The sequence below is a fragment of the Dermochelys coriacea genome, chromosome 2 (assembly GCF_009764565.3).
Source record: "Dermochelys coriacea isolate rDerCor1 chromosome 2, rDerCor1.pri.v4, whole genome shotgun sequence".
Taxonomy (NCBI): domain Eukaryota; kingdom Metazoa; phylum Chordata; order Testudines; family Dermochelyidae; genus Dermochelys; species Dermochelys coriacea.
Genome location: NC_050069.1, coordinates 44425326 through 44452712, shown reverse-complemented (window position 1 = coordinate 44452712; position 27387 = coordinate 44425326). Strand labels below are relative to the sequence as shown.

At 40.9% G+C, this 27387-nt stretch overlaps 1 protein-coding gene across 1 annotated transcript in view; it reads right to left on the bottom strand.

Moving 5' to 3' along the window:
- Nucleotides 1-13111: 13111 nt before the first annotated feature.
- The window catches only part of CDH17 (cadherin 17), a 36701-nt gene continuing 22425 nt past the window's right edge, over nt 13112-27387 (bottom strand). The window contains exons 9-17 of the mRNA XM_038391599.1: nt 26572-26787; nt 25082-25158; nt 23246-23437; nt 21464-21708; nt 18767-18897; nt 16988-17224; nt 15678-15794; nt 15450-15566; nt 13112-13357 (exon numbers count right to left, since the gene is read on the bottom strand). Of these exons, the coding sequence (XP_038247527.1) occupies nt 13257-13357; nt 15450-15566; nt 15678-15794; nt 16988-17224; nt 18767-18897; nt 21464-21708; nt 23246-23437; nt 25082-25158; nt 26572-26787 (1433 nt within the window). The 3' untranslated portion in view covers nt 13112-13256. The remainder of the gene's footprint in view (nt 13358-15449; nt 15567-15677; nt 15795-16987; nt 17225-18766; nt 18898-21463; nt 21709-23245; nt 23438-25081; nt 25159-26571; nt 26788-27387) is intronic.

Here is a 27387-nt window from a genome sequence, read left to right as displayed (position 1 = left end):
GCTTACTGTGCTGCCTGGACGTCCCACCAGCTGCCTGACCACCCCACCAGCCACTTGCTTGCTGTGCTGCCTGGATGTCCCACCAGCTGCCTGACCACCCCACCAGCCGCTCGCTTGCTGTGCCACCTGACCACCCCTCCAGCCGCTCGCTTGCTGTGCCACCTGACCACCCCTCCAGCCACTCGCTTGCTGTGCCGCCTGACCACCCCACCAGCCGCTCGCTTGCTCTGCTGCCTGGACATCCCACCAGCCGCCTGACCACCCCACCAGCCGCTCGCTTGCTGTGCTGCCTGGATGCCCCACCAGCCGCTCATTCACCTACTGACTGTCAGTCACGTTATGCTGCCACCTTCCTCTCTGCTGTGACCTCTGCACATCAGTCTCTTTGTGATTTTCAGCTCTTTGCAGTCTGGTCAGAAACACGGCCTCATCTCTAGTGATTTCAGCTCTCAATGACTTTCAGCTCTGGGCAGAAACACAGCCACACACACACGTGATTTCAGCTCTGATGGATCATTTAAAGTAACAAAGAGGCTTCTAATGAAGCCCATTTCACTCTTTTTTTAAACAGTGGGGAAGAATAGGTTAAATGAATCCAGGGAGAATCCTTATATACTGTGTGCAGATCTGGTTGCCCAATCTTAAAAAAAAATATTAGAATTGGCTAAGATACATAGAAGGGCAACAAAAAAGATTTCGGGCATGGACCAGCCTCTATAGGAGAAAAGATTAAAAATACTGGGAGTGATCAGCTTGGAAAGGGATGATTAAGGAGAGAGGGGATATGAACGAGGGCTGTACAGTCATGACTGGTGTGGGGAAAGTGAATGCGGATGGGTTATTTACCCCTTCACATACCACAAGAACCAGGGTCAAACACTGAAATGAATAGGCAGCAGGTTTGAAGCAAACATAAGGAAATACTTCTTCATACAACACGCAGTCAGCTTGTGGAACTTGTTGCCAGGGGCTGTTGTGAAGGCCAAAAGTATAAGTGGGTTCAAAAAAGAATTAGATAATGTCATGGAGGGTGGGTCCAAGATGGTTAAGGAGGCATCCCCATGTTCTGGGGTTCCTTAAATCTCGGACTGTTAGAAGCTGGTACTAGACAACTGGGGATGGATCATTCAATAATTGTCCTGTTCTGGTCATTCCCTCTGAAACATCTGACACTGGCCACGGTCAGAAGACAGGATACTGGGCTAGATGGACCGTTGACCTGACCCAGTATGGACATTCTTAGGTTCTGATGACTTAAACTGCATCAGAGAACATAGAGGTTAAATATTAGGAAAAGCTTTTTAGCCATAATAAGTCAGGTTGTAGAATATGTAGATAAGGGAGGACATGTAATCTCATTCATTGAATATATTCAGCATTAACCCATATTGGTCAGGGTTGCTTTAGGAATAATTAAATTTATCTGATTATGACACTGGAGGAAGGAGCAGATGAGTCAGTAGAGGTCCTATCCACTCCAAATTATTGTATGATTAATAATTGCAGTATTCATTGAAAGTTACATGACACTACATTGGTCATCGTTCTGCTGAGTTAATTTGCAGTGACATCCTTCGGAACTGCAGTTGTTCTGTATCAATTCCCCTATGTATAGCCCTATGGTTCTGCTTACCCCATTGTATGTATAACAGCCCTATCTATTTTAGCCATTCTGCATCATTTGGCTGACAAATACCTAGCAATGTACGAACAAGCTGTTCAGCTACAAGTTCAAAGATCTGCTGTTACATGTTTTTTATCTTCTGTTTTGCTTTTGGAACATGTAATATAATGAACAAGTTAGAAATGTTTTTCCTGGCTCAAGGCATTTGAAATTTTGTTTACAGAATCTAATTCTTCATTCTGAGTATCTTCAGGCATTTTCAACTGTACTCTGAGAGCTCACATATATAGCTGTAACTCACTGGTCAGTGGGTGTTATATGTCCCTTTCTATACCCAATCAGTCAAGTATGTGATTCTGTTACTGCGTCCAAGGCTCATGAGGTCTCTAGTCCATTCTCTAGCATCAGCCAACTCGGTGACCATCACAGAAGTGGGGGCTTGTCTGGGATTTGAACTGCCATGGGCTTCAGATGCTGGAGATGAGTTTCGTCCATTGAGGGGTAGTATGTAATCTTCTGGTCAGTGTGTGTTGCCCATCCCCTCTCTGACCAATGCACATAGGATCCTAGTCAGTTACAGCCACTGCATGGTGTAACAATGTACTAGTTTTAACTAAAGCTGCCACCCAGTTTTGAGGAAATAACAAGAGAAACTGATTTTTCAAAAAAATCTTCCAAAACTCCTTATGAATTGTACTTAAGAATACCTGTTAGACAGGAAGTATGGGAAGACACCTTTGCCACACAAAGCAGTACAATCAATGTGAACTATAGGATTTTATGGGCCAGGTTCTTAATTCCTCATAAATTCCCTTTTTCCATACTCCACACACATGATATGGAATGTCTTATTCCAGATGGCAATACATTTCTGCCAGTTTTAACTGGCAAAGCAGTAGATAATGTAGTGTAGGGTGCAATCATGCATCAGCTTGGAGATTGGCTGAGTATCAGCTAGGTCTCTTCCATGTAGAGTGTCTATGATTATATGACTAGTACAGATGTACTGTATTTTAAAAGCAGGAATTAGGACACTTTCCCCCAATAACTGCAGTTCTATGTCATTTGTTCTACAAACTCAGATTAAAATCTTTTAATTTTTATAACAAATGTTTACAATAGAATTGGAAAAAATATACTTCCTGTCAGTTTAACAAATGCAGGTTAAATGGAGATAATCTTTAAAGCCTCATGACTCGTTAATCTTGTAGAGAGAAGAAGAATGTATTCAAACATTCTTTCCTATCTTTGAGCCTAATAAAGAGAACTCTACATATTTAAAGGAGAAGCCATCAAAAGGAACAGAGTCAGGGGATACATTCTCAACTGATTTCATCATTGGTTGGCTGTGTAGTGTTGTCCTTTGCAGAAAGGATGTGACTAAAGTCCAAAGTGATCAAAGATGTATTAAAAGTCTGTTCTTCCACCAATGACTTGGGCCAAACCCTCCTGCTCTTTTTATTACACAAAACAAAAAATCAGTCCCTGTCCCAAGTGCTACTCAGGTTGTCCCATTAATTTCTGTGTGTAAGGTGGGCAGGTCTCTGATCCCGTTACTAGTTTCTGCTAATTACCTTCTGTTTATAGCAGAATGTCTGCTATAAGTAGTTCTGTGTGGGGTTTTCTGATTACAAAACTTGATTAGCTGATAATAGTTGGTGGGTGGGTGTGTATATATATACATACACATAGAGGTACGTGTGGCATACCTGTTGCTGAAGCTTGAGAAGTGGATTTAGGACAAAATTGTAAAATTTAGGTGCCATTAACGATAGACATCCAAATGGCTAAAGTTTTAGAAGTTTGGCCTATGTTGTCTTTCAATCTTAAGAAACAAGTATGCCTCAATCTTTACAATACCATTCATAAGTGATTTTAGCTCTACACTGAAAATTCAGTGCAACTGTACTTTGGGAGCATTACCGCTCCAGTTGAGGGCCCCCTCTTCGCTACTCATAGATTCATAGATTCATAGATACTAAAGTCAGAAGGGACCACTCTGATCATCTAGTCCGACCTCCTGCACAGCGCAGGCCACAGAATGTCACCCACCACTCCTATGAAAAACCTCACCCATGTCTGAGCTATTGAAGTCCTCAAATCATGGTTCAAAACTTCAAGGAGCAGAGAAGCCTCCCTCCAGTCAACCATGCCCCATGCTACAGAGGAAGGCGAAAAACCTCCAGGGCCTCTCCAATCTGCCCTGGAGGAAAATTCCTTCCCGACCCCAAATATGGCAATCAGCTAAACCCTGAGCATATGGGCAAGATTCACCAGCCAGATACCCAGGAGAGAATTTTCTATAGTAACTCAGATCCCATCCATCTAATATCCCATCTCAGGGGATTTGGCCTATTTACCCTGAATATTTAAAGATCAGTTACTTACCAAAATCCCATTATCCCATCATACCATCTCCTCCATAAACTTATCGAGTAGAATCTTAAAACCAGATAGATCTTTTGCCCCCACTGCTTCCCTTGGAAGGTTATTCCAAAACTTCACTCCTCTGATGGTTAAAAACCTTCGTCTGATTTCAAGTCTAAACTTCCTGGTGGCCAGTTTATACCCATTTGTTCTTGTGTCCACATTGGTGCTGAGCTTAAATAATTCCTCTCCCTCTCCTATATTTATCCCTCTGATATATTTATAGCGAGCAATCATATCTCCCCTCAACCTTCTTTTAGTTAGGCTAAACAAGCCAAGCTCCTTAAGTCTCCTTTCATAAGACAAGTTTTCCATTCCTCGGATCATCCTAGTAGCCCTTCTCTGTACCTGCTCCAGTTTGAATTCATCCTTTTTAAACATGGGAGACCAGAACTGCACACAGTATTCTAGGTGAGGTCTCACCAGTGCCTTGTATAACGGTACTAAAACCTCCTTATCCCTACTGGAAATGCCTCTCCTGATGCATCCCAAAACCGCATTAGCTTTTTTCACAGCCATATCACATTGGGCTCATAGTCATCCTATGAGCAACCAATACTCCAAGGTCCTTCTCCTCTTCCGTTACTTCTAATTGATGCGTCCCCAGCTTATAACTAAAATTCTTGTTATTAATCCCTAAATGCATAACCTTACACTTTTCACTATTAAATTTCATCCTATTACTATTACTCCAGTTTACAAGGTCATCCAGATCCTCCTGTATAATATCCCGATCCTTCTCCGAATTGGCAATACCTCCCAGCTTTGTATCATCTGCAAACTTTATTAGCACACTCCCACTTTTTGTGCCAAGGTCAGTAACAAAAAGATTAAATAAGATTGGTCCCAAAACCGATCCCTGAGGAACTCCACTGGTAACCTCCTCCAACCTGACAGTTCGCCTTTCAGTAGGACCCGTTGCAGTCTCCCCTTTAACCAATTCCTTATCCACCTTCTGATGTTCATATTGATCCCCATCTTCTCCAATTTAACTAATAATTCCCCATGTGGCACGGTATCAAATGCCTTACTGAAATCTAGGTAAATTAGATCCACTGCATTTCCTTTATCTAAAAAATCTGTTACTTTTTCAAAAAAGGAGATTAGGTTGGTTTGGCACGATCTACCTTTTGTAAAACCATGTTGTATTTTGTCCTATTTACCATTGACTTCAATGTCCTTAACTAATTTCTCCTTCAAAATTTTTTCCAGGACCTTGCATACTACAGATGTCAAACTAACTGGCCTGTAGTTACCTGGATCACTTTTTTTTCCTTTCTTAAAAATAGGAACTATATTAGCAATTCTCCAATCATTCGGTACTATTCCTGAGTTTACAGATTCATTAAAAATTCTTGCTAATGGGCTTGCAATTTCAGGTGCCAATTCCTTTAATATTCTTGGATGAAGATTATCTGGGCCCCACGATTTAGTCCCATTAAGCTGTTTCAGTTTCGCTTCTACCTCTGATATGGTAATATCTACCTCTATATCCTCCTTCCCATTTGTCATGCTACCATTATCCCCAAGATCCTCTTTAGCCTTATTAAAGACTGAGGCAAAGTATTTGTTTAGATATTGGGCCATGCTAGATTACTTTAACCTCCGCTCCATCCTCAGTGTTAAGCGGCCCCACTTCTTCCTTCTTAGTTTTGTTCTTATTTATATGGCTATAGACTCTCTCCTCCGCGGGACTGAGTCATCTATCTGCCGCCCTGACCGGGAAAACCGAGAAGTCTGCTGCTTGCCAGGGGCTAAGATTCGTGATGTGACGGAGAGACTGCCGAGACTCATCAAGCCCTCGGATCGCTACCCTTCCTGCTTCTCCACGTGGGCACCAATGATACTGCCAAGAATGACCTTGAGCGGATCACTGCGGACTACGTGGCTCTGGGAAGAAGGATAAAGGAGTTGGAGGCGCAAGTGGTGTTCTCGTCCATCCTCCCCGTGGAAGGAAAAGGCCTGGGTAGGGACCGTCGAATCGTGGAGGTCAACGAATGGCTACGCAGGTGGTGTCGGAGAGAAGGCTTTGGATTCTTTGACCATGGGATGGTGTTCCATGAAGGAGGAGTGCTGGGCAGAGACGGGCTCCATCTTACGAAGAGAGGGAAGAACATCTTTGCCAGCAGGCTGGCTAACCTAGTGAGGAGGGCTTTAAACTAGGTTCACCGGGGGAAGGAGACCAAAGCCCTGAGGTAAGTGGGAAAGCGGGATACCGGGAGGAAGCACAGGCAGGAATGTCTGAGAGGGGAGGGCTCCTGCCTCATACTGGGAATGAGGGGCGATCAACAGGTTATCTCAAGTGCTTATATACAAATGCACAAAGCCTTGGAAACAAGCAGGGAGAACTGGAGGTCCTGGTGATGTCAAGGAATTATGACGTGATTGGAATAACAGAGACTTGGTGGGATAACTCACATGACTGGAGTACAGTCATGGATGGTTATAAACTGTTCAGGAAGGACAGGCAGGGCAGAAAAGGTGGGGGAGTAGCACTGTATGTAAGGGAGCAGTATGACTGCTCAGAGCTCCGGTACGAAACTGTGGAAAAACCTGAGTGTCTCTGGATTAAGTTTAGAAGTGTGTGCAACAAGAGTGATGTCATGGTGGGAGTCTGCTATAGACCAGGACCAGGGGGATGAGGTGGATGAGGCTTACCCGGCAACTCACGGAAGCTACTAGATCGCATGCCCTGATTCTCATGGGTGACTTTAATTTTCCTGATATCTGCTGGGAGAGCAATACAGCGGTGCATAGACAATCCAGGAAGTTTTTGGAAAGCGTAGGGGACAATTTCCTGGTGCAAGTGCTAGGGGAGCCAACTAGGGGGAGCGCTTTTCTCGACCTGCTGCTCACAAACCGGGTAGAATTAGTGGGGGAAGCAAAAGTGGATGGGAATCTGGGAGGCAGTGACCATGAGTTGGTTGAGTTCAGGATCCTGACGCAGGGAAGAAAGGTAAGCAGCAGGATACGGACCATGGACTTCAGGAAAGCAGACTTTGACTCCCTCAGGGAACAGATGGCCAGGATCCCCTGGGGGACTAACATGAAAGGGAAGGGAGTCCAGGAGAGCTGGCTGTATTTCAAGGAATCCCTGTTGAGGTTACAGGGACAAACCATCCCGATGAGTCGAAAGAATAGTAAATATGGCAGGCGACCAGCTTGGCTTAATGGTGAAATCCTAGCGGATCTTAAACATAAAAAAGAAGCTTACAAGAAGTGGAAGGTTGGACATATGACCAGGGAAGAGTATAAAAATATTGCTCGGGCATGTAGGAAAGATATCAGGAGGGCCAAATCGCACCTGGAGCTGCAGCTAGCAAGAGATGTCAAGAGTAACAAGAAGGGTTTCTTCAGGTATGTTGGCAACAAGAAGAAAGCCAAGGAAAGTGTGGGCCCCTTACTGAATGAGGGAGGCAAGCTAGTGACAGAGGATGTGGAAAAAGCTAATGTACTCAATGCTTTTTTTGCCTCTGTTTTCACTAACAAGGTCAGCTCCCAGACTGCTGTGCTGGGCAACACAAAATGGGGAAGAGATGGCCAGCCCTCTGTAGAGATAGAGGTGGTTAGGGACTATTTAGAAAAGCTGGACGTGCACAAGTCCATGGGGCCGGACGAATTGCATCCGAGAGTGCTGAAGGAATTGGCGGCTGTGATTGCAGAGCCCTTGGCCATTATCTTTGAAAACTCGTGGCGAACGGGGGAAGTCCCGGATGACTGGAAAAAGGCTAATGTAGTGCCCATCTTTAAAAAAGGGAAGAAGGAGGATCCTGGGAACTACAGGCCAGTCAGCCTCACCTCAGTCCCTGGAAAAATCATGGAGCAGGTCCTCAAAGAATCAATCCTGAAGCACTTAGAGGAGAGGAAAGTGATCAGGAACAGTCAGCATGGATTCACCAAGGGAAGGTCATGCCTGACTAATCTAATCGCCTTTTATGATGAGATTACTGGTTCTGTGGATGAAGGGAAAGCAGTGGATGTATTGTTTCTTGACTTTAGCAAAGCTTTTGACACGGTCTCCCACAGCATTCTTGTCAGCAAGTTAAGGAAGTATGGGCTGGATGAATGCACTATAAGGTGGGTAGAAAGCTGGCTAGATTGTCGGGCTCAACGGGTAGTGATCAATGGCTCCATGTCTAGTTGGCAGCCGGTGTCAAGTGGAGTGCCCCAGGGGTCGGTCCTGGGGCCCGTTTTGTTCAATATCTTCATAAATGATCTGGAGGATGGTGTGGATTGCACTCTCAGCAAATTTGCGGATGATACTAAACTGGGAGGAGTGGTAGATACGCTGGAGGGGAGGGATAGGATACAGAAGGACCTAGACAAATTGGAGGATTGGGCCAAAAGAAATCTAATGAGGTTCAATAAGGATAAGTGCAGGGTCCTGCACTTAGGATGGAAGAATCCAATGCACCGCTACAGACTAGGGACCGAATGGCTCGGCAGCAGTTCTGCGGAAAAGGACCTAGGGGTGACAGTGGACGAGAAGCTGGATATGAGTCAGCAGTGTGCCCTTGTTGCCAAGAAGGCCAATGGCATTTTGGGATGTATAAGTAGGGGCATAGCGAGCAGATCGAGGGACGTGATCGTTCCCTCTATTCGACACTGGTGAGGCCTCATCTGGAGTACTGTGTCCAGTTTTGGGCCCCACACTACAGGAAGGATGTGGATAAATTGGAAAGAGTACAACGAAGGGCAACGAAAATGATTAGGGGTCTAGAGACTTATGAGGAGAGGCTGAGGGAGCTGGGATTGTTTAGTCTGCAGAAGAGAAGAATGAGGGGGGATTTGATAGCTGCTTTCAACTACCTGAAAGGGGGTTTCAAAGAGGATGGCTCTAGACTGTTCTCAATGGTAGCAGATGACAGAACGAGGAGTAATGGTCTCAAGTTGCAATGGGGGAGGTTTAGATTGGATATTAGGAAAAACTTTTTCACTAAGAGGGTGGTGAAACACTGGAATGCGTTACCTAGGGAGGTGGTAGAATCTCCTTCCTTAGAGGTTTTTAAGGTCAGGCTTGACTCCAGCTGAAAAGGTGCTGAGGGCCCATAGTTTACCACTTCAAGGGCCATGTGAATAGTGTAACACAACACACACAGACTTTGCACATGATTCTAAACCATTACTCTTTACTTAATTACACGAGAAATACGCATATGTATACAACAATAATAAACCCTAAATGCTTTTTCCTGCCTCAGTTTCTTCACCACTCTGAAGCATTCTTTGGGCTGGGGTCCAGGGTCCTCTAAGGCCATGCAGGGTTCTTCTGCTGCAGTGCATGGCTTATGTTCTGAAACATGGATTCTTCCTCCCACCCACCCCCAGTTTGCATTCTCTGACCTTGGCAAATGCATCCTCTTCCCCTCGCCTGCTCAAAACTTCCTTTGTATCTTTCTCCTGTGACTCCTTTTACAAACTTTTAGTCCCTTGAACAGGTGGCTCCCAAATCAACCTCTTCAGGTGATCCCAGACTTTGATGCTCATGACCACTCCCCTGAGAAACCAGTTCTCCTGGGTAGGAGTCAGCCTATTGTTTAGAGTGATTCAGTTTCAATGGGACATTGTCATTGGCCGTCTATTGTCAGCCTTTTGCCATCAGCCTTTGGAATGCCAGTCCAGCATGGTGGTAACAGGAGAGAGAAGGTAAAGACCCGCACATGCAAAATGGAGCCTGCAGTCTCACATAGATAAATGTAAAGAGCCCCCAAAATCAAACAGAAGTCATAAGTTGTACATACAGATTCTTCACGTTTCTCCCCCTCAAAAAAGAACAGAGCAGGGATACATGCCAAGTACCCCAGAGATGTTCTGTAATCCCACTTCTAGACAGAGTATCTGCTTTTACTTATTAATTCAAATTCATACATTCAGTCAGTAAACACTTGCACTGACTATATATATACACATACACACACGTACCAATACACAGTTTTATGACAAAGGGGCAGAGTAAGTATGGGCAGAATGCCTGGGCCCCCATATGCTTTTGTCACTTCAATACTTCTGACTGGTAGGGGTGTCCACAAGAGACTGGTCCCTCTGCAGGGTGGATCTTGGCACTGCAGTGCTTCTGGGAGATGAGTGGTCCCTGTCCTGGGGCGAGGTTGAATCTCCCTATTTTCTCCCAAGACCAGTCCCCTTCTTCATACTCCTGGAGAGAAGTGAGTTGTGCTTCCTCCTCACTGGGATCAATTACATCTTGATTGACCACCGTGAAACCATACATTAAGAAGAACCTTCACCCTTTTTCCATCTTCCCCAAGTGATTGTTTCACACCTCTGTGGGGATTTTCACACCCTTTGGCAGGTATAATGAGTTTAGCAGTATTCTTTACCACCCTCAGGTTTCCTTCTCCCAGCAGAGGTCTGATTCAAAGCATCTTTTAGCCATGCCTCAGTTTCCCTGCTCCCAGCAGGATTTTTTACCCTAGATGCAGTCAGCATAGACTTCCACAGTAAGGAATAGGCAGAGAGCATGAGCCCTGCGGCACTGAGCATGTATCAGGCTGTGCTGGTCTTACAAAGGCAGGCTCAGGTTGAGTTCCGGCCTGAAAGAGCAAGGAATTCTGGAAGTTGTAGTTCCCAGAAGGACCTAGGCACTGTAGATTGATAGCAAAGCATGTTGGGAAGAGAGGTTCATAAAGTTCACTTGTCTTCCTTAATATAGACTCAAAAAGGAACTGATTCTGTTCTCTGGCAGCAAACTTCTGCCAGGGCTAAGTATGGGCCGAGAGCTGCAGTAGGGTTCTCAGCAGAGAGTGAGCCCATGAAGGAGCTTGGGAAGGGCTGAGCTGAAGAAACCTTTTGAAGGACTGGTGAGAAGGCCTAAGAGGCAGGGCGACAAGCATGGGAAGAAGCCCTGAGTGCCAAGTAAAGCAGAAACATCTGAAGCTGGAGATGCTAGCAACTTTAGTGTTTCAGGCCTCAGTGTTGGAGCCCCTGGTAGGGAGAGGGCACAGGCTGTTCTGTGCCTTAATAGTCCCACATAGAAGTGGTTTTGCTGAGACCCCTGCAACCAAGTGCAAAGGATTGTTTGTAGACCCCTAGCTGCAAGAAGGGTGAACCCTTGTTGAGGGGAGGAGATTGAGGTCTCACAGACCTTGAAGACAGGGCTGTGGCCCAGGGAGGATGAAAGACTTTGTGAGATCCCTGCACTGAAGGATTAAGATATAGAATGGTGGTGTTCTCTTTTGGACTTTTCCTTACCTTGGAACAAGCAGACGTTTTAATTTGTCCTGAAGGCCAAACTATCTACAGCTGGGAGGGAAGCTTTGCAGAGAGCAAGGTAAATTACTCAAAGGAGATGAGGAAACTGAGACAGCGCCTGCATCTCCACAGGATGAGGTAAGAGCTCTGTGACAGAGCACAAGAAATGTAGAATCAGGCTCATAGTGTCAAACTCAATAATACAATATAATGTCTTCTAGCTGGGGTGAATACAGGTGAACCACAGAGCATCTTTCCTTCCTACAGAAAAGTGAGGTGTCCTAAATGGGAGACAGTCTGACTGACTGAAACTAAAACAGAAGTTAAAACAAAATGGAACTTTTGCATATTTTCTCTTGAGATAGAACCACATTGGTATATACAAATACAGTGGTGGTCTTTGGTTCCTAATAATTTATTTTATTTATATGATTTATAAAAGTATAAATACACTCATCCCTAACACTGCACCCTCTGACGTAATTTAGTGTTACAGTTATCAAACACAATGGACTGTTCTTCCCACCATAAAATACACTTCAGCAGATGAAATAATCCCCACAGCAAACAACCAAAGCTCTCCAACCTTCAGCAGCTGGACAATGTGATGTGGTGAGACATGGCTGAAGGCCAAAAGCAACGTTTTTATTGGCAGTACTCTAGGAAAACATATTTTAATGCAATGCTACCAGAGTAATGTTCCTTTCCTTCCAGATCTGTACTTTATACAAAAGTGACCAAAAAATTGCTACGTAAACACCCACCCTCCCACATCTCTCATCTCCCTTTCAGAAGAGCAAATTTGGGACATACGTGCATAATTTGTAACTTTTTATTCCCTGCTCAAAAAAACAAACAACCAATCCTTCATGAGCACACCACCAAATAATGCGTCAATATAAGTCTATTTTTTAAACCAATTGTATTTTCTTCCCAGAGTGAGACCTAAGGGCCAAATGGAGTTCATTGAAATCTAAGATATAGCTTGCAGGCGTAGACATCTTCAGTGCATAGGTACACTACACAGATATGATAAGTCCCAGAATGCAATTACCCCATCATGATATAATCAGGCATGAATTAGGTACAGCCCACTGGCTCCTGGCAAGTTACCATTTCAGGTCTCTTTTATGGAAAGTTTTGTGTTAAATCCTGCAAACAGCGTTGGTTTTCTATCCTTGTTTCATGGACAGGCAATAAATCCCTTGGGAGAACATATAATTACTATCTAATGTGCACAGAGCCAGAAGTTATTTGCAATATTATAATATAGTAGCACATCTACCAATTTGTACAGTCTTTAAAAATCTCTTTTTTGTTCTTCTTGGAACACTAAAGGAGGACAATGGTGCTTACACAAACGATATAGACTATCCCAGTGGATACACGCAACAAAGGGAAAATTAAAATACCTACTATTTCACTACCCTAGGTTGCTTAACATATTGGTGAGTCACAGTAATTCTTCTTGTCCTAAATTTACAAGAATAATGTAATACTATAAACAGGTGTGGTCCAAGTCAGAATATCTCCAGGCATAGCTAGCTTTGGGGAGCAGTTAAAATTTATGGTCAAGGGATCCCTCCCACTTTGTGGGAGAGCCCTACATTTAGTGTAGGACTTCATTTAATTACACACTCTCTGCACATTGATTGACACTCTGTTAACTTGTTGTTGTAAAGAGAATTGTAGGAAAACGAAAACTTTCTCTAAGACTATAGAGCAGTCAGTATTTACTAATAGTTTCCACACTAACAGGACTATAAGTCTTTCTGGGATCACAGCTTTTTGGTACCAGCACACATTAACTCCTGGCAAGGGCTGATATTTTTATGAATGTCCGCCACTGTACATTGTATATAGATTTTATAACTAATAAAAGTGGGGAACAGGGGGAACCTGCATATACATGTTTGTGTCAAGAGTTTCTGAAAATACATTTATGGGAGGTCTGAGTTACAAAAGTCATTTGTTCCCCTAATAAAATAAACAATTATTATGTTAATGTTTTCAGTTCAGATGGCTCAGCTGCATTTCTCTTAAGTTCTTTCTTTTTCTTGTATTTCAGTTTGAGAAATATGCCTCCTACAATAAAACCTGAAAGAGAAGAAAAATCACGGCCTAATAAAGGAAATTTTAAAACATTCTTAAAGTATTTCAGCAAGGGATTAATCTTCATTAATATACAACTATTCACAATACTTTCCCATCCCTAATTGGAACTAAATGGATTTTAGGGATATAAGAATTACCAAACTGGACCAGACTTGTAGTTCTTCTGGGTCAGTTGCTTCTCTCTGATGGGGGAGGTTTCTTCCTTCATCCCCTTCAGTTAGAGGTTATTTTATGGCCTGAGGCATGAGGGGTTTTATCCCTTATCATAAAAAGAAAAGGAGTACTTGTGGCACCTTAGAGACTAACAAATTTATTAGAGCATAAGCTTTCGTGAGCTACAGCTCACTTCATCGGATGCATTTGGTGGAAAAAACATTCCCAAATGCATCCGATGAAGTGAGCTGTAGCTCACGAAAGCTTATGCTCTAATAAATTTGTTAGTCTCTAAGGTGCCACAAGTACTCCTTTTCTTTTTGAGAATACAGACTAACACGGCTGCTACTCTGTATCCCTTATCATATTTCTTATCCTATCCAGTATAACTGTAGATGTTCTCATTATCAATATAAATGTTCAGTCTCTTTCTAAAATTGTACTAAGCCCTTGGCCTCAATGATATTTTGTGGCAATTATTGCACCATGTCATTTTTTTTTCCTTTTTACCAGTCTTAAATGTATTGTCTTTCATTTTCAGTGAATGTCCCCTTGTTCTTCTCCTCTGAGAAAGCATGAGTGGCTGAGTTATCCTCTGTATACCATTTATTACTCTGTACGTCTTTACTATGTCACCTCTTATTCGTCTCCACTTTGCACTGAACAGTCCTAATCTTTTCAATCTCTCTACACATGAAAGTCTTTCCAGATCTCTCATCCTTTTCATTGCCCAGCTCTGAACCCCCTGCTAAATCTGTCTGAATGGCTATGGTTCTTGTTCCTGATTCAAAGGGGAAAAGGTCCTTTATATGTGTGAAAGTGAAGCTGTATGTTTGGCACAGTAGTTTATTTTAAAAATCATGAGTCGTATACAGGTTTTTTTTACAACTTACTTTCACTGGCCTCTTTAAAGTAGGCTAGCATAGAGCTGGACAAAATATCTTCACTGAGTTTTCTGGCAAACCAACAGCGAATAGAAATTTCAAGTAAGGCAGTGATGTGGGATCAAGTCCTTAGTACTAGGAGTCATGTTTTGATATTCCTGTTAATCTAATTTTCCTATGGTACGTTTTGTCTCTAGTTCATATTAAATGAGAGGTTGGATGAAGGTATTACAGGGAAATAGTGATTTCAGAGGTTTGAACATAGATCTGATGTAAAGGCTTTCTCTGGCAACCACAAACTCTGATCCTGGCTTTTTCCATTCTCTTAGCTTTCTTTGAATCACACTATATCCCCTTTCCCCCTTTCATCTTCTAAGGACCAAATTATAGTCATAGGTAATTTCTATTCTTCCAGAGGCTTGTGAATTACACAGCAAGTATCCTCACAAAATCTTGGTTTCCTTTTCCTAGCTGCAGGGCAGAAAACTTGTTTTCTGGTGGCCATTCTTTTTTTCCTGTGTAACTGAATTGAAAGCTTATATAACTTCTTTTTATATCATCTTCTAAGTTTGATCCCTTCGAATATGATGTCTACATTTTATTTAATTTCAGCTTTTTGATATTTTCACCCTCTCTAAATCTGAGTCACAGTCTGCTGACTGTAGCTATGCCATCCAAAAATCACAGACTGTGCTCTGAATTCTTTTGTTTATTTACTTACTGGGCAGGATTGGTGGGGGGAGAGAGGAGAGGAGGAGACTGGATCTCATCAGTCTGTCATCCCTACTCCTTTTGTGCTTAAGCTTATTAAAAGAATACTCAAACACATTCTGTCTTGTTTTGGGGTGAAGGTATAAATCTGTTTGCCTTCATTCCATCAGCTCATGCCTAGCTGAATAAGATTCTGTGCAATACAATCTAACTTTACAATAATGGTTGTTGGCACCATAAATGTTGGTGTCCCACAGGAGTTAAAACAATGAATAATGTTAAACTGAGAAGTTAAAGTAATCATGTCTCTAAGAAATATCACCTACCGATGAATATCAATACTCCAAGAAGAATACCAACTGCCATGCCTGTGCTTGGCATCCCAGGATGGTTTTCTACTTCTATAAAACATCTCTTCTCATCTGAACATCTGCAAACATTTACTGCAGTCAAAGACAAATGTCATAAGATTAGTGGAATCATTTATCAGCCCTATAGAACTGTCAATGAATATTGCCATTCTCAGCCCCATAAATGCTATGTTCGTAACATACCTTGAAGATTCAGGTTTCCTTCCAGAGGTGGTTTTCCGTTGTCGTTAATTGTTAATGGAATGATATAATTTTTCTCCTCTAGATTAGTGTGCTTTGGGGAAAGGTAAGCGTGGGTGCCTGTCAACATGAAACAGGACATACACATCAGGACAATGAGGAACTGTAAAATGTGCTCAGTTTCACTAAACATCACTTCTACCTGCAGATTCCCTACTGCCCAGGTCTTTTTTTTTTTGTCTTTTTTTTTTTAAAGATCTAGTGGTTCCCCAATCCATTCAAGCTGCTGTAAAGGGGCTCCAGGGCAGATGCAAGGGCCCCCCAGGGAATAACTCCAGGTGCAAACAGCCTTTGTGTCTGGCACTTAGCTGCCTCCATTGGCTCTATGCCACCTCTGCAGGAACCCCAGGAACGGGGGATATTCTAGGACAGGCCAGGGGTGGGGCAGAAGCAGGGCATGGACAGGCTTGAGGGAGGAGAGGTGGATGTATGAGAAGGAATCAGATGCTCGTTGAGTTTACATGTGGTTTATTCTGCCCCCTGCAAAACCACATAGGGACTTTTATGATCATCTAATCTGATCACCTGCAATACATAGAATCTCACCCATTGCCTTCTGCATCTTAACTTCTACAATACACCACCTCTTATATTCAGAAGGAATTCCACACTCATGCAACCATTTCAGAATATCTAAACCAACCATCCTTGCATTACACCCCATGATAACCTAACATGGCAGGCTTTCCTCAGAAGTGTCCCCAAGGTCACCTAGCAGGAGAGGCCACTCCTCTGATGTATACAAACTAAGCCAGTATAGCGGGGAAGCCTTCCCAAAACATTCTAGCTACAATACATACCGTAAATCTGTAGTCAGATTTTGCACATTGCCACATCCAACATCAAAATATTAAAATGCAATGTCCTGGGAAAAGTATCTAATGAACAGTTTACTCTAGCTGCTCTGTTTCTATACCAAAAGTGGTTTTATAGTGTTTATATTGAAGTAGACTCACACAGCACTTTGAGTCACATGTGTATCTTCTCTCTTCTTGTCAGTTTGCTAGCACACTAAATAAAAGCATCATCTCTTACAAACGGGTTTTATCAATGTAAAATAAAGCCAAATACAACAATCTAAAGTGTTGCAATAATCATGTACTCAAATATGTATTACTTTCTCAACACACCTAAATATTTCAATGTACGGTATATAACAGAAAGTCAGAATGAAACAGGAATGCAACCATTTCTTAAATATACACAATAAATACATGTACATGCTACATTTTCCATATGATTGAAAAACTTACCATTTATTCTAGAAATTTCCCAGTCCCTCTTTATACTTTCACCACCTCTGAGAGAAAAAGTGAATTCTGGAGAATACAGTTGTTCATCATCATCAGTGGCCTGGATCTCTGCTCTTGCTCCTCCATGGAGCGGATGGCAGAAGAATAGATGATTACCCTTTGTTAGCCGGGGAGGATTATCGTTCACATCTTTTATGAATAACATGATGACTGCTGTGGAGCTCTGAGATTTTTTATCTGTAGAATTTAAAACAGTGCAAAATTACACTTCAGGTCGTGGACTTCAAATTCACAGTTGCTTGGGGCTGGGTTGTTGCTTTTGCAGCTGCAGTGGCATTGAAGAGAGTGGGTGTGGTGGTGCAACATGAGAGAGGCAGGTGCCAGAGCTACTCCGTCTGTACAATATAGAGTCAGTCAGTCTCTGGAGGGATTGAGGGGGTGTAGTCAGTCAGAAGTGGCAACTAGTGTCACTTTTTTTAAAGTGCCGGGGGGGATCACACACACCCCTACACTTTTTAAAAAGTAACACTAGCTGCCACTTCTGACTGACTAGTGCTGGCTTCTGAGTGCTAACTAGTGAAAGAGGAGATCTATTAAGCCACCATATCCAGCAAGCCCTCTTTGGAGCAGGGAACTCCAGCCTTTTATGTTAAGCAAACACAAGCCCCAGCCTTTTGGCTATTCCCTGTGTGAGCAGGCAAAAGGCAGGATGTGGTTGCCTGTCTTTGCACATGCCAGCAACAGCAGCCCCAATCTAGTTCTTCATCTAAGAAGACCTTCTCTTTCCCCAGTAATGTCAACTGTTCTTTTGATATGTTGAAAACAATGGACAGTATTAAATGTTATGTAATTGCTGTTGTGTTCTAGTTAGTTAGGGAAACCTGGCTTTATGCCTTAAAAGACAGATTTCAACCCAAATACATCCCAGTCTTGTTAGCCATCCATGCAGTCTAGATGGCAAAATTAAATCCCCTGCCAGTATAAACAAAAGAAATACTGTTTTTCAGTTCACCTCATACAAGTACTGTAGTGCAGTCTCTTTATCATGAAAGTGAAACTTACAAATGTAGAATTATTATTTTTTCCACATAACTGCACTCAAAAACAAAACAATGCAAAAACTTTAGAGCCTACAAGTCCACTTGGTCCTACTTCTTGTTCAGCCAATTGCTCAGACAGATAAGTTTGTTTACATTTATTTACAATGTCATCTGAAAGTCAGAATAGGCATTTGCAGGGCACTGTTGTAGTTGGCATTGCAAGGAATTTATGAGACACATATGCTAAACATTCACATGCCCTTTCATGCTTCAACTTGTATCTTGCACTATTTTTTAATCTTTTTTACAGGTCAAATATTTGTAATCAAAATAGTAATATAAAATGAGCACTTAACACTTGGTATTCTGTGTTGTAATTGAAATCAATATATTTGAAAATGTAGAAAAACTAAAATATTTGTAATAAATTTAAATTGGTATTCTATTGTAGTTTAACAGTGTGATTAAATATGAAATTAATTGCAACTTTTTTATCTCACGATTAATTGAGATTATTTTTAAATCATTTGACAGCCCTAATCCATATTATCAATAATCTGAAGTTTCATTTTACAGAAAGTAATTCCTAAATGAATATATCCTCCCAAGCATAAACAGCAAGATGCATCAAAAATAATTTAACAGTGCAGCTTCTATAGCTGTATCAGACAAAGTCAAGGTCTTGCTGTTAGCTGTGCATATAGCCTTGGAAAACATACATAGTGCTTTCATTGCTTACTTTCTTCTGTTGCAGTGACTTGTACTTTGTATAAATTTTCTACTTCTCGATCCAAAGGAGCATGAGTATATATCTCTCCGGAAAATGTATCAATCCGCAGCCAGTTTCTCTTGTTGCTTTCCAACGTGTATCTTCACAAAGCATAAATATATATGTATGTATGTATATATATATATATATATATATAATATCTGTATCCATATATATATTCTGTACCAAGCCATAATAATTTTTATAGAGCAAATGTCTCTTCATTGGTTAAACATTAAATTATCTGTATTGGTTTAAACACTGTCAGTAAATAGCTTGATTAGTAGAGTATCTAAAGGACAAGGATAGAATTCCTTGGGAAAAGTTGATAATCCTTCCACCAAAAAAGAGAGAGAACTCAAGAGATGCCCTGGGGTTTGCCCTTCAGCTAGAGTTAAAAGCAAATGAAAAAAATATGAGACTAGCTGATCAGAGAGGTCCTATTACACAATCTAAAAGTTGTCCCCTATGTAAAATGCAGTTATAATAACTCTATAATGAGATTTTTTTAACATTCCCAAAAATTGTCTTTTAAATTTATTTTAAATGACTCTAGATCCTTAATTTGCAAAGAATCTTTAAAATGTGACCTGAATAGAAACTCAGTTTAAACGGAGTATAAACAGTGTTGTTTGACAATTGACTGAGTGTGCAGACAGCTAGCTCAGAGATATCCTGTGAACTGCTCCTATTAATCTCAATAGGATTTTAACTCTGAAGACAAATAATGATTTAAATATCAACATTTAATTCTTTCACGACTGATTGAGTTAACAAAAGCATCTAGTTAATGTGCTTATCTATCACTTTTTGACATAGTGGCAGATACTGGAGTAAGATGAAGTAGGGTAACTGGTTGTTGACTCGGTTGGTAGGGAAGGGAATAAGGAAATCTCACAACATGCAGACAGGTTTCAGAGTAGCAGCCGTGTTAGTCTGTATTCGCAAAAAGAAAAGGAGTACCGGTGGCACCTTAGAGACTAACAAATTTATTAGAGCATAAGCTTTCGTGAGCTACAGCTCACTTCATCGGGTGAGCTGTAGCTCACGAAAGCTTATGCTCTAATAAATTTGTTAGTCTCTAAGGTGCCACCGGTACTCCTTTTCTTTTAACATGCAGACAGGATCAATAAAGCTTAGAGGTATGTAACTCACTGTTGAATATCACTGCCTTGGTTTAAGGATCTATCACTTACTGGGGACACTCGCAACATCAGTTTCAGGGACAATGACCCCATGACAAACAGCCACAGTAGAAGCCATCTGAACCCATTCCATGACACTTGCACCATTTAGAAGACAAGCAATTAAAGAGGCCTTAACCTTAATGGTCAGCAACAGGAAGTATACTGCCTTGTCTTTCCCACCCACAGAAGTTGGTCCAATAGAAGATATTGCCTCCCACACCTTAACTCTCTAGTATCCTGGGACGGACATGGCTACAACACTACTGTCTGTGGTGAGACATGTATTACAGTCGCAGGTTTGATCATCAGACTTCAGTGTTTATAAGTGATTGTTAGTGCATGGCAGAGAGCCACAAGTTGTTACCGAGTAGCAGCCGTGTTAGTCTGTATTCGCAAAAGAAAAGGAGTACCCGTGGCACCTTAGAGACTAACAAATTTATTAGAGCATAAGCTTTCGTGAGCTACAGCTCACTGAGTGTTTCCCCTTCGTGCCAATTTATCAGGGGCAGAGAGGTTGTCAGCTCATCTTTAAATGCTGTCCTGATGGTGTCCACCATTGGGATTCTCACTGAGACAAACCATGTAATGGAATCAGTGTAAAATATAGATCATTCATATGGTTGGTGCTGGGAAGACTGAGGTCAGATTCATCTTCATTATTCCATTACGTTGCTTAGTGTTTTCCTCAAAACTAGTTGAATGTTATTTTTATTTTGTCCGCAAAACCTCAGTATGAATTATGCAGAGTAGTGGCAGAACATTTTTTTGTTCCTAAACAGAGGCTTAAACTCTGGAGAATTGAACTAAAGAAGACGGATTTGAAAAAAAAAATCTAATGTATTATTGAAGTCCTGCTTTAGATATGTTAAGCTCTTTGTTTAGTTGTAGGTGTGCTCTGCTGCATAAAAAGCACTAACAATTTACTGAATGAAAAAAAAAATTGTCCTCTTGCTTATTCTTAGTCTCCATCTAGGAATATTTTATACAAACCTCATGCATTATTAAATCTACTTGAAACACAAATCAAGGCAACGGTGCCCTTGCTCTGGAGATTTACTTTGGGCTACTTTTCATTATTAATCTCATAAACCATGAGCTCCATTGGGAAGATTCTTGCCTATAATACAGGTACATACAAAAGGCTCTACCCTAGAGGTCGCCTGGCAGAGAAGATCATGTACTACAACAGGAACACACCCCAGCTGTTTGACATTGTATTATCTTTCCCACATCAAATGTAAACTATACAGACATTGAAAAATTATTGCATTTCCTTGTATCTATGTTTGGAATGTGTCCTCTTCCCTGGCACAGATATTCTATTGCTCTCAACCACAGCATTTTAGTCTAGAAGCTCTCTGGTTTAGGACTAGATTAACAATTTATGTGAGAATCCCAGTCAATGCTAAAAAACTACAAATAAATAGAAGGCAGGGTGTTTTGTGTTTGGTTGTTGAGGATTTTTGGTTTTTTGTTTTACCTTATCTGGTCCCCCTCAGGATCATTGGCCGTCACATTCATTACCAAAGTACCTACAGGAACATCTTCAAATATATTTACTATATAAGTATTCTTGGAGAAAACTGGCACTTCATTCACATCCACCACAACAACTCTGAAATAGGCAGTGGAGCTTGAATTATACTGTACTCCTTGCACCAAAGGTTCTGGATTTGTGGCCTTGACTGTCAGATTGTACATTGAAGACATTTCAAAATCAAGGATCTGGAGAAATGGAGAGAGATTGCAATAAACAATCATTTCACTGTTCTCTTCAGTAAGAGATTGAGGAATCTCTTGTGTATGCCTATAATCTCCAGATCATTTGAAGATTTCCATCCCTGGGGGAATTGGAAGCACAAGGGTGGGTATTCTCAATGCAGAAGATAAACTGGAAGTTAAAAGTAAGGCTTTCAGGCAATCTATTGATTCTCCCCTAATGTGAAGCCAACAGACACAATGGAACCATCTCCCCTGCTTTGGAGACAGAGTATATCTTAGGTAACAAAGGGATAGGGCAGACTCATCATGTAGGAGGACAACAGCACAGCACTAGAAAGAATTATTTCAAAACGAATAGATCTTGGGAGTGTCCCTCAGCAAGTAATATTTCCAATTCTATTTATAGCAATAATATTTATTGTTACATACAAAAAGACTCTGACTCATGATTGGTTGAAAACAGTTATACAATTAGTTAATATGTTTCTAATGGCTACATCCTTGGAAAGCAATAATACTGAGGTCTAGAACAATGTCAAGAAAACTGAACATGTGAATGACTGCACCCAAAATGGCTGCAGGTGAGGTAATGAAAACTATATTTTACCCATTAGATGATGAATAATTATTTGTTTGTGTTTGGCTCTCTCTAACTTGAACTGCCATTGAGAAGGTTAATTTCAAATGAAAAACACCTCTGTTTTTTAAACTTATGGTCATAATACAGAGTTTTTCTGGTATTTCTAATTATATATTCACTGACTTCTAGTTTCAGTGAGCATCATGATTTGTTATCTATCAAGGTAAATATTGACTTTGGCTTTATCTCCGTCAGTGTTCACTTTAACAGAAAAAAACTTTACATTTGTCCTGATCCTGGGACATGCTGAGCACCTGCAACTCCCATTGTAAAAGTCAAGTATGGGTTGGAAATGCTCACCAGCTCTAAGATTCCATCCTGGAACAGATATCTTTTAGTTAGTATTGTATTACAAACAAATATCTGTGAGACACTGTAATGTTTACTGGCTTAGTTTTCCAGTGACCCATTCATGATATTGCACAACATGTAATACATTGTTTGCATGAAGAACAAAGATCTATCATACAACATACCATCATCATATCTTGTGATATATTCTAAAGAAACAAAAGAGTTGCAATAAGGCTCACTGTTATGTTCAATATGTCAACATAACTCCACTGACATCAAAGCAAGTTCCACATAAGGAACAAGTGACCCTGGTGTGAATATTTTAATTTATTGACTAGAATGAGTAATTTATTTAACTCTGATGTTCTTGTAAAGATTAAAATATAATTTTGAGTCTGTATGGAGTTTGCCTCAATTGAAGAGACATGGGTAACAGATACACCCAATGAGACATACATTTTAAGCTGTGTTTTCTGGAGATCCATAATCCATCAGCAGGCAGTTAAAAAAAAAGATTACTGGATGTTGTTTAAGAACAAAAAATAAGGCTTAAAGAAAAAATGTATTTGTACTACTGTAATTTAGGAATTAAAGCGATCCACTTACCTTGTTAATCTTTACAAATCCCCTATTTGTTTGGGGGTCTGTCTCTATAATGAAGTTTTTATTTTGGTCTCCCTCTTCAATTTGGTAAATGATTTGAGAGCTCCCAGTGAATGGTTCATCAGCATCTGTAGCTTGAATTTCTAGTATTACTTCTCCTACTGGAGTATCTTCAAGAATATTCCAATTACCATACTAAAGAAAAAAGATAATTGAAACATGAGACATCAGGAACCATTCAAGGAAATGGGCTTCAGTGCTACAACTTAGTGAAGCCCAATCATTAATGAGTTCAACCACACAAGGAAGAAGAGAATTATTTTCTCTATTTACAGATGAGGCATAAAGAGATTGAGGCTAAGATCCTCAAAGGTATTTCAATACCTAACTCCCATTGAAATCAACGAGAGTTAGGTGCCTAAAAATGAGAGTTGGTTCCTAAATGTCTTTGAGGATCTGGCCCAAGGTCACACAGTACAATTATGGCAGAATCAGGAATTCCACCCAGTGTCCTGAATCCCAGTCCAGTTCCAAAAAGACCATAAAAACTTCTAGTTTTGGTAAACATCTGAATGATAAACTCAAAAAGCTGAGTTATGTCAATCAATTGGCTAGAGTGCCCCATTCAATTGGCAAGGATGGGTAGTGGTTGCTATACCAGCCTAAGGTAAGTACTTTATAGTCAGTTAACCATCAGGGATTTCACCCTCAATCGTTCTTTAATTAAAAGTGCCTGTTTGAAATTTCTAGGCCCTTGTACAAACCTCACACAAAAGATACATTGGACATATGTCAAAAATAAACCTTCCGAACTGCCAACATGCTCCTTAAAGATTTTTTTTCCTTAACACTTGAATTAATTTACAAAAATAAATAATACTTCTCATGCCAGCAGTGGTAAAATTGATTTTTTTAATTTATAAACTTTTTTAATCTTTTAAATATATCATAATTATAACTATGTATTTGTATGGTTCATATTGCTATTATTTAGTTCAGGAAAGAAATTGCAGAATATTATTTAATTGAAATGAAATATCTGTAATATTAAGTCAAGGAGCTACAAAAGTGTAACTGATGGCATAATCTGGCCTTTGGCATGTTTCCTCCAACTATTTAATCTGCCCCAAATAGATTGTTACAAATTTTTTTCAATAGCTCTTTTATTAAAAACCTTACATCCTTGTAGTCTAGAAACTGAAGGAATGCTGCCAAGTTAAAATATATATATTTACATAAATTATTTATGTATTACTAGTAACATTTTAGTTTATTAGAACTGAGCAAACTTTCTAAATCTAATCCATTCTTCACCATTCATGCTCTTTGTTTGTCTTTGCACTTTCCCTTTGCAGAAAGAAAATAGACTGGTCAGTTTCACTTGTGATTACAGTTAATTTCACTTTCTGGTACATATGCACTAACACTATTTTTGCAATGGTATTGGGGGAAATCTTAAATCCAATACATTTTTTACATTAAGCCATTTTAATCCATTTCATTTCCACTCTCCCCTCCTCCCCCCTTTATAAACCTACATTTCAGATCTGAATTCCCAATATTGTCCCTTTAGATGAGCAGTACACATTTTAACTTATTTTCATACTTAAGAATGAACTCTTAGATTTGTGTAGTGTTTACCACAGCTATTTAGATCTTATAGACAGGCCTTGCTGCAGAGGCATAATGTTATCTCTGCTGCTCACTAGCAACCTTAACCAATGACCATTGTAGTTAATGGAAAGACGCCCACTGACTTCAGCAGGCATTAGATCTGGCCATAGCTTCAGTAAAAGTTTGTCTTGTAACATCAGAAACAATATCGTGAGGAATACTCACATCTGATTTTTCAAAGATGGGAATCTGATCATTGATGTCAATGACGTTTATTTTCACATCACACAATGTTGTGAACACTGTACAAAACAGAACAAAGCAATATCACAAGCAACCTTTCTGCAGAAAACCTAAGTTTTTTTTTTCAGGTGTCCATAGTGTGACAGGCATTGTACAAGCATACAACATGGCAATACAACATAGCAATCGAAGCAAAATCCTACTGTTGTCAGAAAGACTGGCCACAAGATATTGGGTGCCACAATTAGTTTATACTTTGAGGGGGGTTCCCTCAGTTCTCCTTGCCTCTTCCTAGTTCTCTCAATATTTCCTCCATCCTTACTCTTATTCCTTTTCCTAAATTTACTTTCACCCCACCCCTGATCAGGAGCAGGAAGATAATGAATTTTCTGTGTTCTTCATAACAGGGAGATTGCAAGGAGACTCCTCCCTCCCCCATCCAGAGATATCAGTCTTTTTTTTCCCTATGGTGGGTCATCAGAGAACATTCTGAACTTTGCTTATAGCTGGACCTAAACTAGGTATAATTAGCAGAATGCCAATCAATGAACTCAGACAGCAGCAGACCTCACAGCCTTGTTTTAAATCCAGGAATGTGCCACAAATTGTGGGGGAAGGAGACCTTAGTATTTGGTTTTATGAATCCAAAAAGTCTGCTCTGGACTGTAAATTGTTCAGACATAGTCAGAGCCCAGTATTTTCATCGTGTATGTCATAAACCAGGACTCAGGGAATATCCCAAACAAAATAGTTTAGATGTAATTCGAAATGAGCTTCCAAAACCAACTTCCAAGCCTTTTGAAATTCTCCTATCATTTGTTTAAACCATGCTGTTTCATTAACGAAGGGGAAATGTAATCCTGCTTACTCTATGTGCTTCTATCTCCCATGGAGGTCAATGTACATTTTGTAAGTTTTGCTTGGCTAAGAACTGCAGGATGAAGCCCTTAGTCTTTAATGGGAAAAAGTACATACTTTTTATTCAGTTAACCATCAGGGATTTCTGAGCTCTTGGATAATGAGCCTTGCAAACCCTTTTTGAAGATGAACTTTTGTTTTGAATATTTGTATAAACCATCTGGACTCTCTGGCCAGCTGCACTGAACTCACTGAAGTTTCTTCAGTGAGACATTAATGCTTTCCAATAAAATCAGTGGAAACATCACAAATCATGCAATCCCTTCAGAGATTCCCGTGCAGTAGAAAACCTCTTACTGGAGAATTCTAGTAAACCCTCTGCCCTAGTGCTTGCTGAATTTAATTATCACATTATGAGTCATTTCTCTGTGCATCTTTAAAACAATTAAGTAAAATTCAGTAAGAAGAACAGCGCTCAATACTGCTGCTTCCTGTAAATGCCTTGTCTGGGAATCTCTAAATCACTTAACATGAACATCTTGGATACTGAACACTGAAACAGGAAGGCTGACGAATGAAATTATTTCAGCATATGACGGGCTGTTTGTACTGACCTTTATCTGTCACCTCCACCGTTACAGAATAATTCGAAACTACCTGCTTGTTTAATGAAGAGCTAGAGAGCTGGAAAGTCCCAGCTTCTTGTTGGATAATAAAGAGGTTATCTAAAGGGATTTTGGGGTTCTGCTTCACAATACGGAACTGCAGGCGAGAATTAAGAGTGTTTTCTTTATCCATGTCTGTAGCATGCAGAGTTCCAATATTGCTCCCTAGGGTCAAGGAAAAAATGAAGTCAGTTAGATGACACATCTATCAATATATCCTACTTTCCCATTGAATCAAATACTATGGACAATGCTGCTAGTATGAATATAACAGATACTGTAAAAATGCCAATTGCCTGGAAAATACTGTTTGCACTGTTGTTGTAGCCGTGCGGTCCCAGCATATTACAGAGACAAGGTGGGTGAGTGTGGTGGGCTTCACTCACCACAAGGCGCCCCTCCTTGTGGCGCCTCCTTGTGGATTAGCTCCACTCAGGTCTGGTGCCCCTTCCTTGCACCGTGGCCCCCTCTCTCCAGGACTCAGGGTGCTACTTCTTTGTGAATCAGCCCCTCCAGCTAAGTCACTATACGCCTCCCCTTCTGGGGTAACAAAGTCTCTCCAGACCATCTTGTGCAGTTGGCATCTCTGCCACTCCTGTGCCACTTCCCAGTGGCTGGTAGAAGAACCCAGGCCTCCCTCTACACTGGGTTCCATCCCAGGGACCCTATAACAAACAGCCCAGGTCTGCATAGTCCTACCCCTTGCTGCTGTTTCCCTGGGCTTCTTCTTAGTTAGCCCTCACAGGCTTCCTTTCCCCACAACTC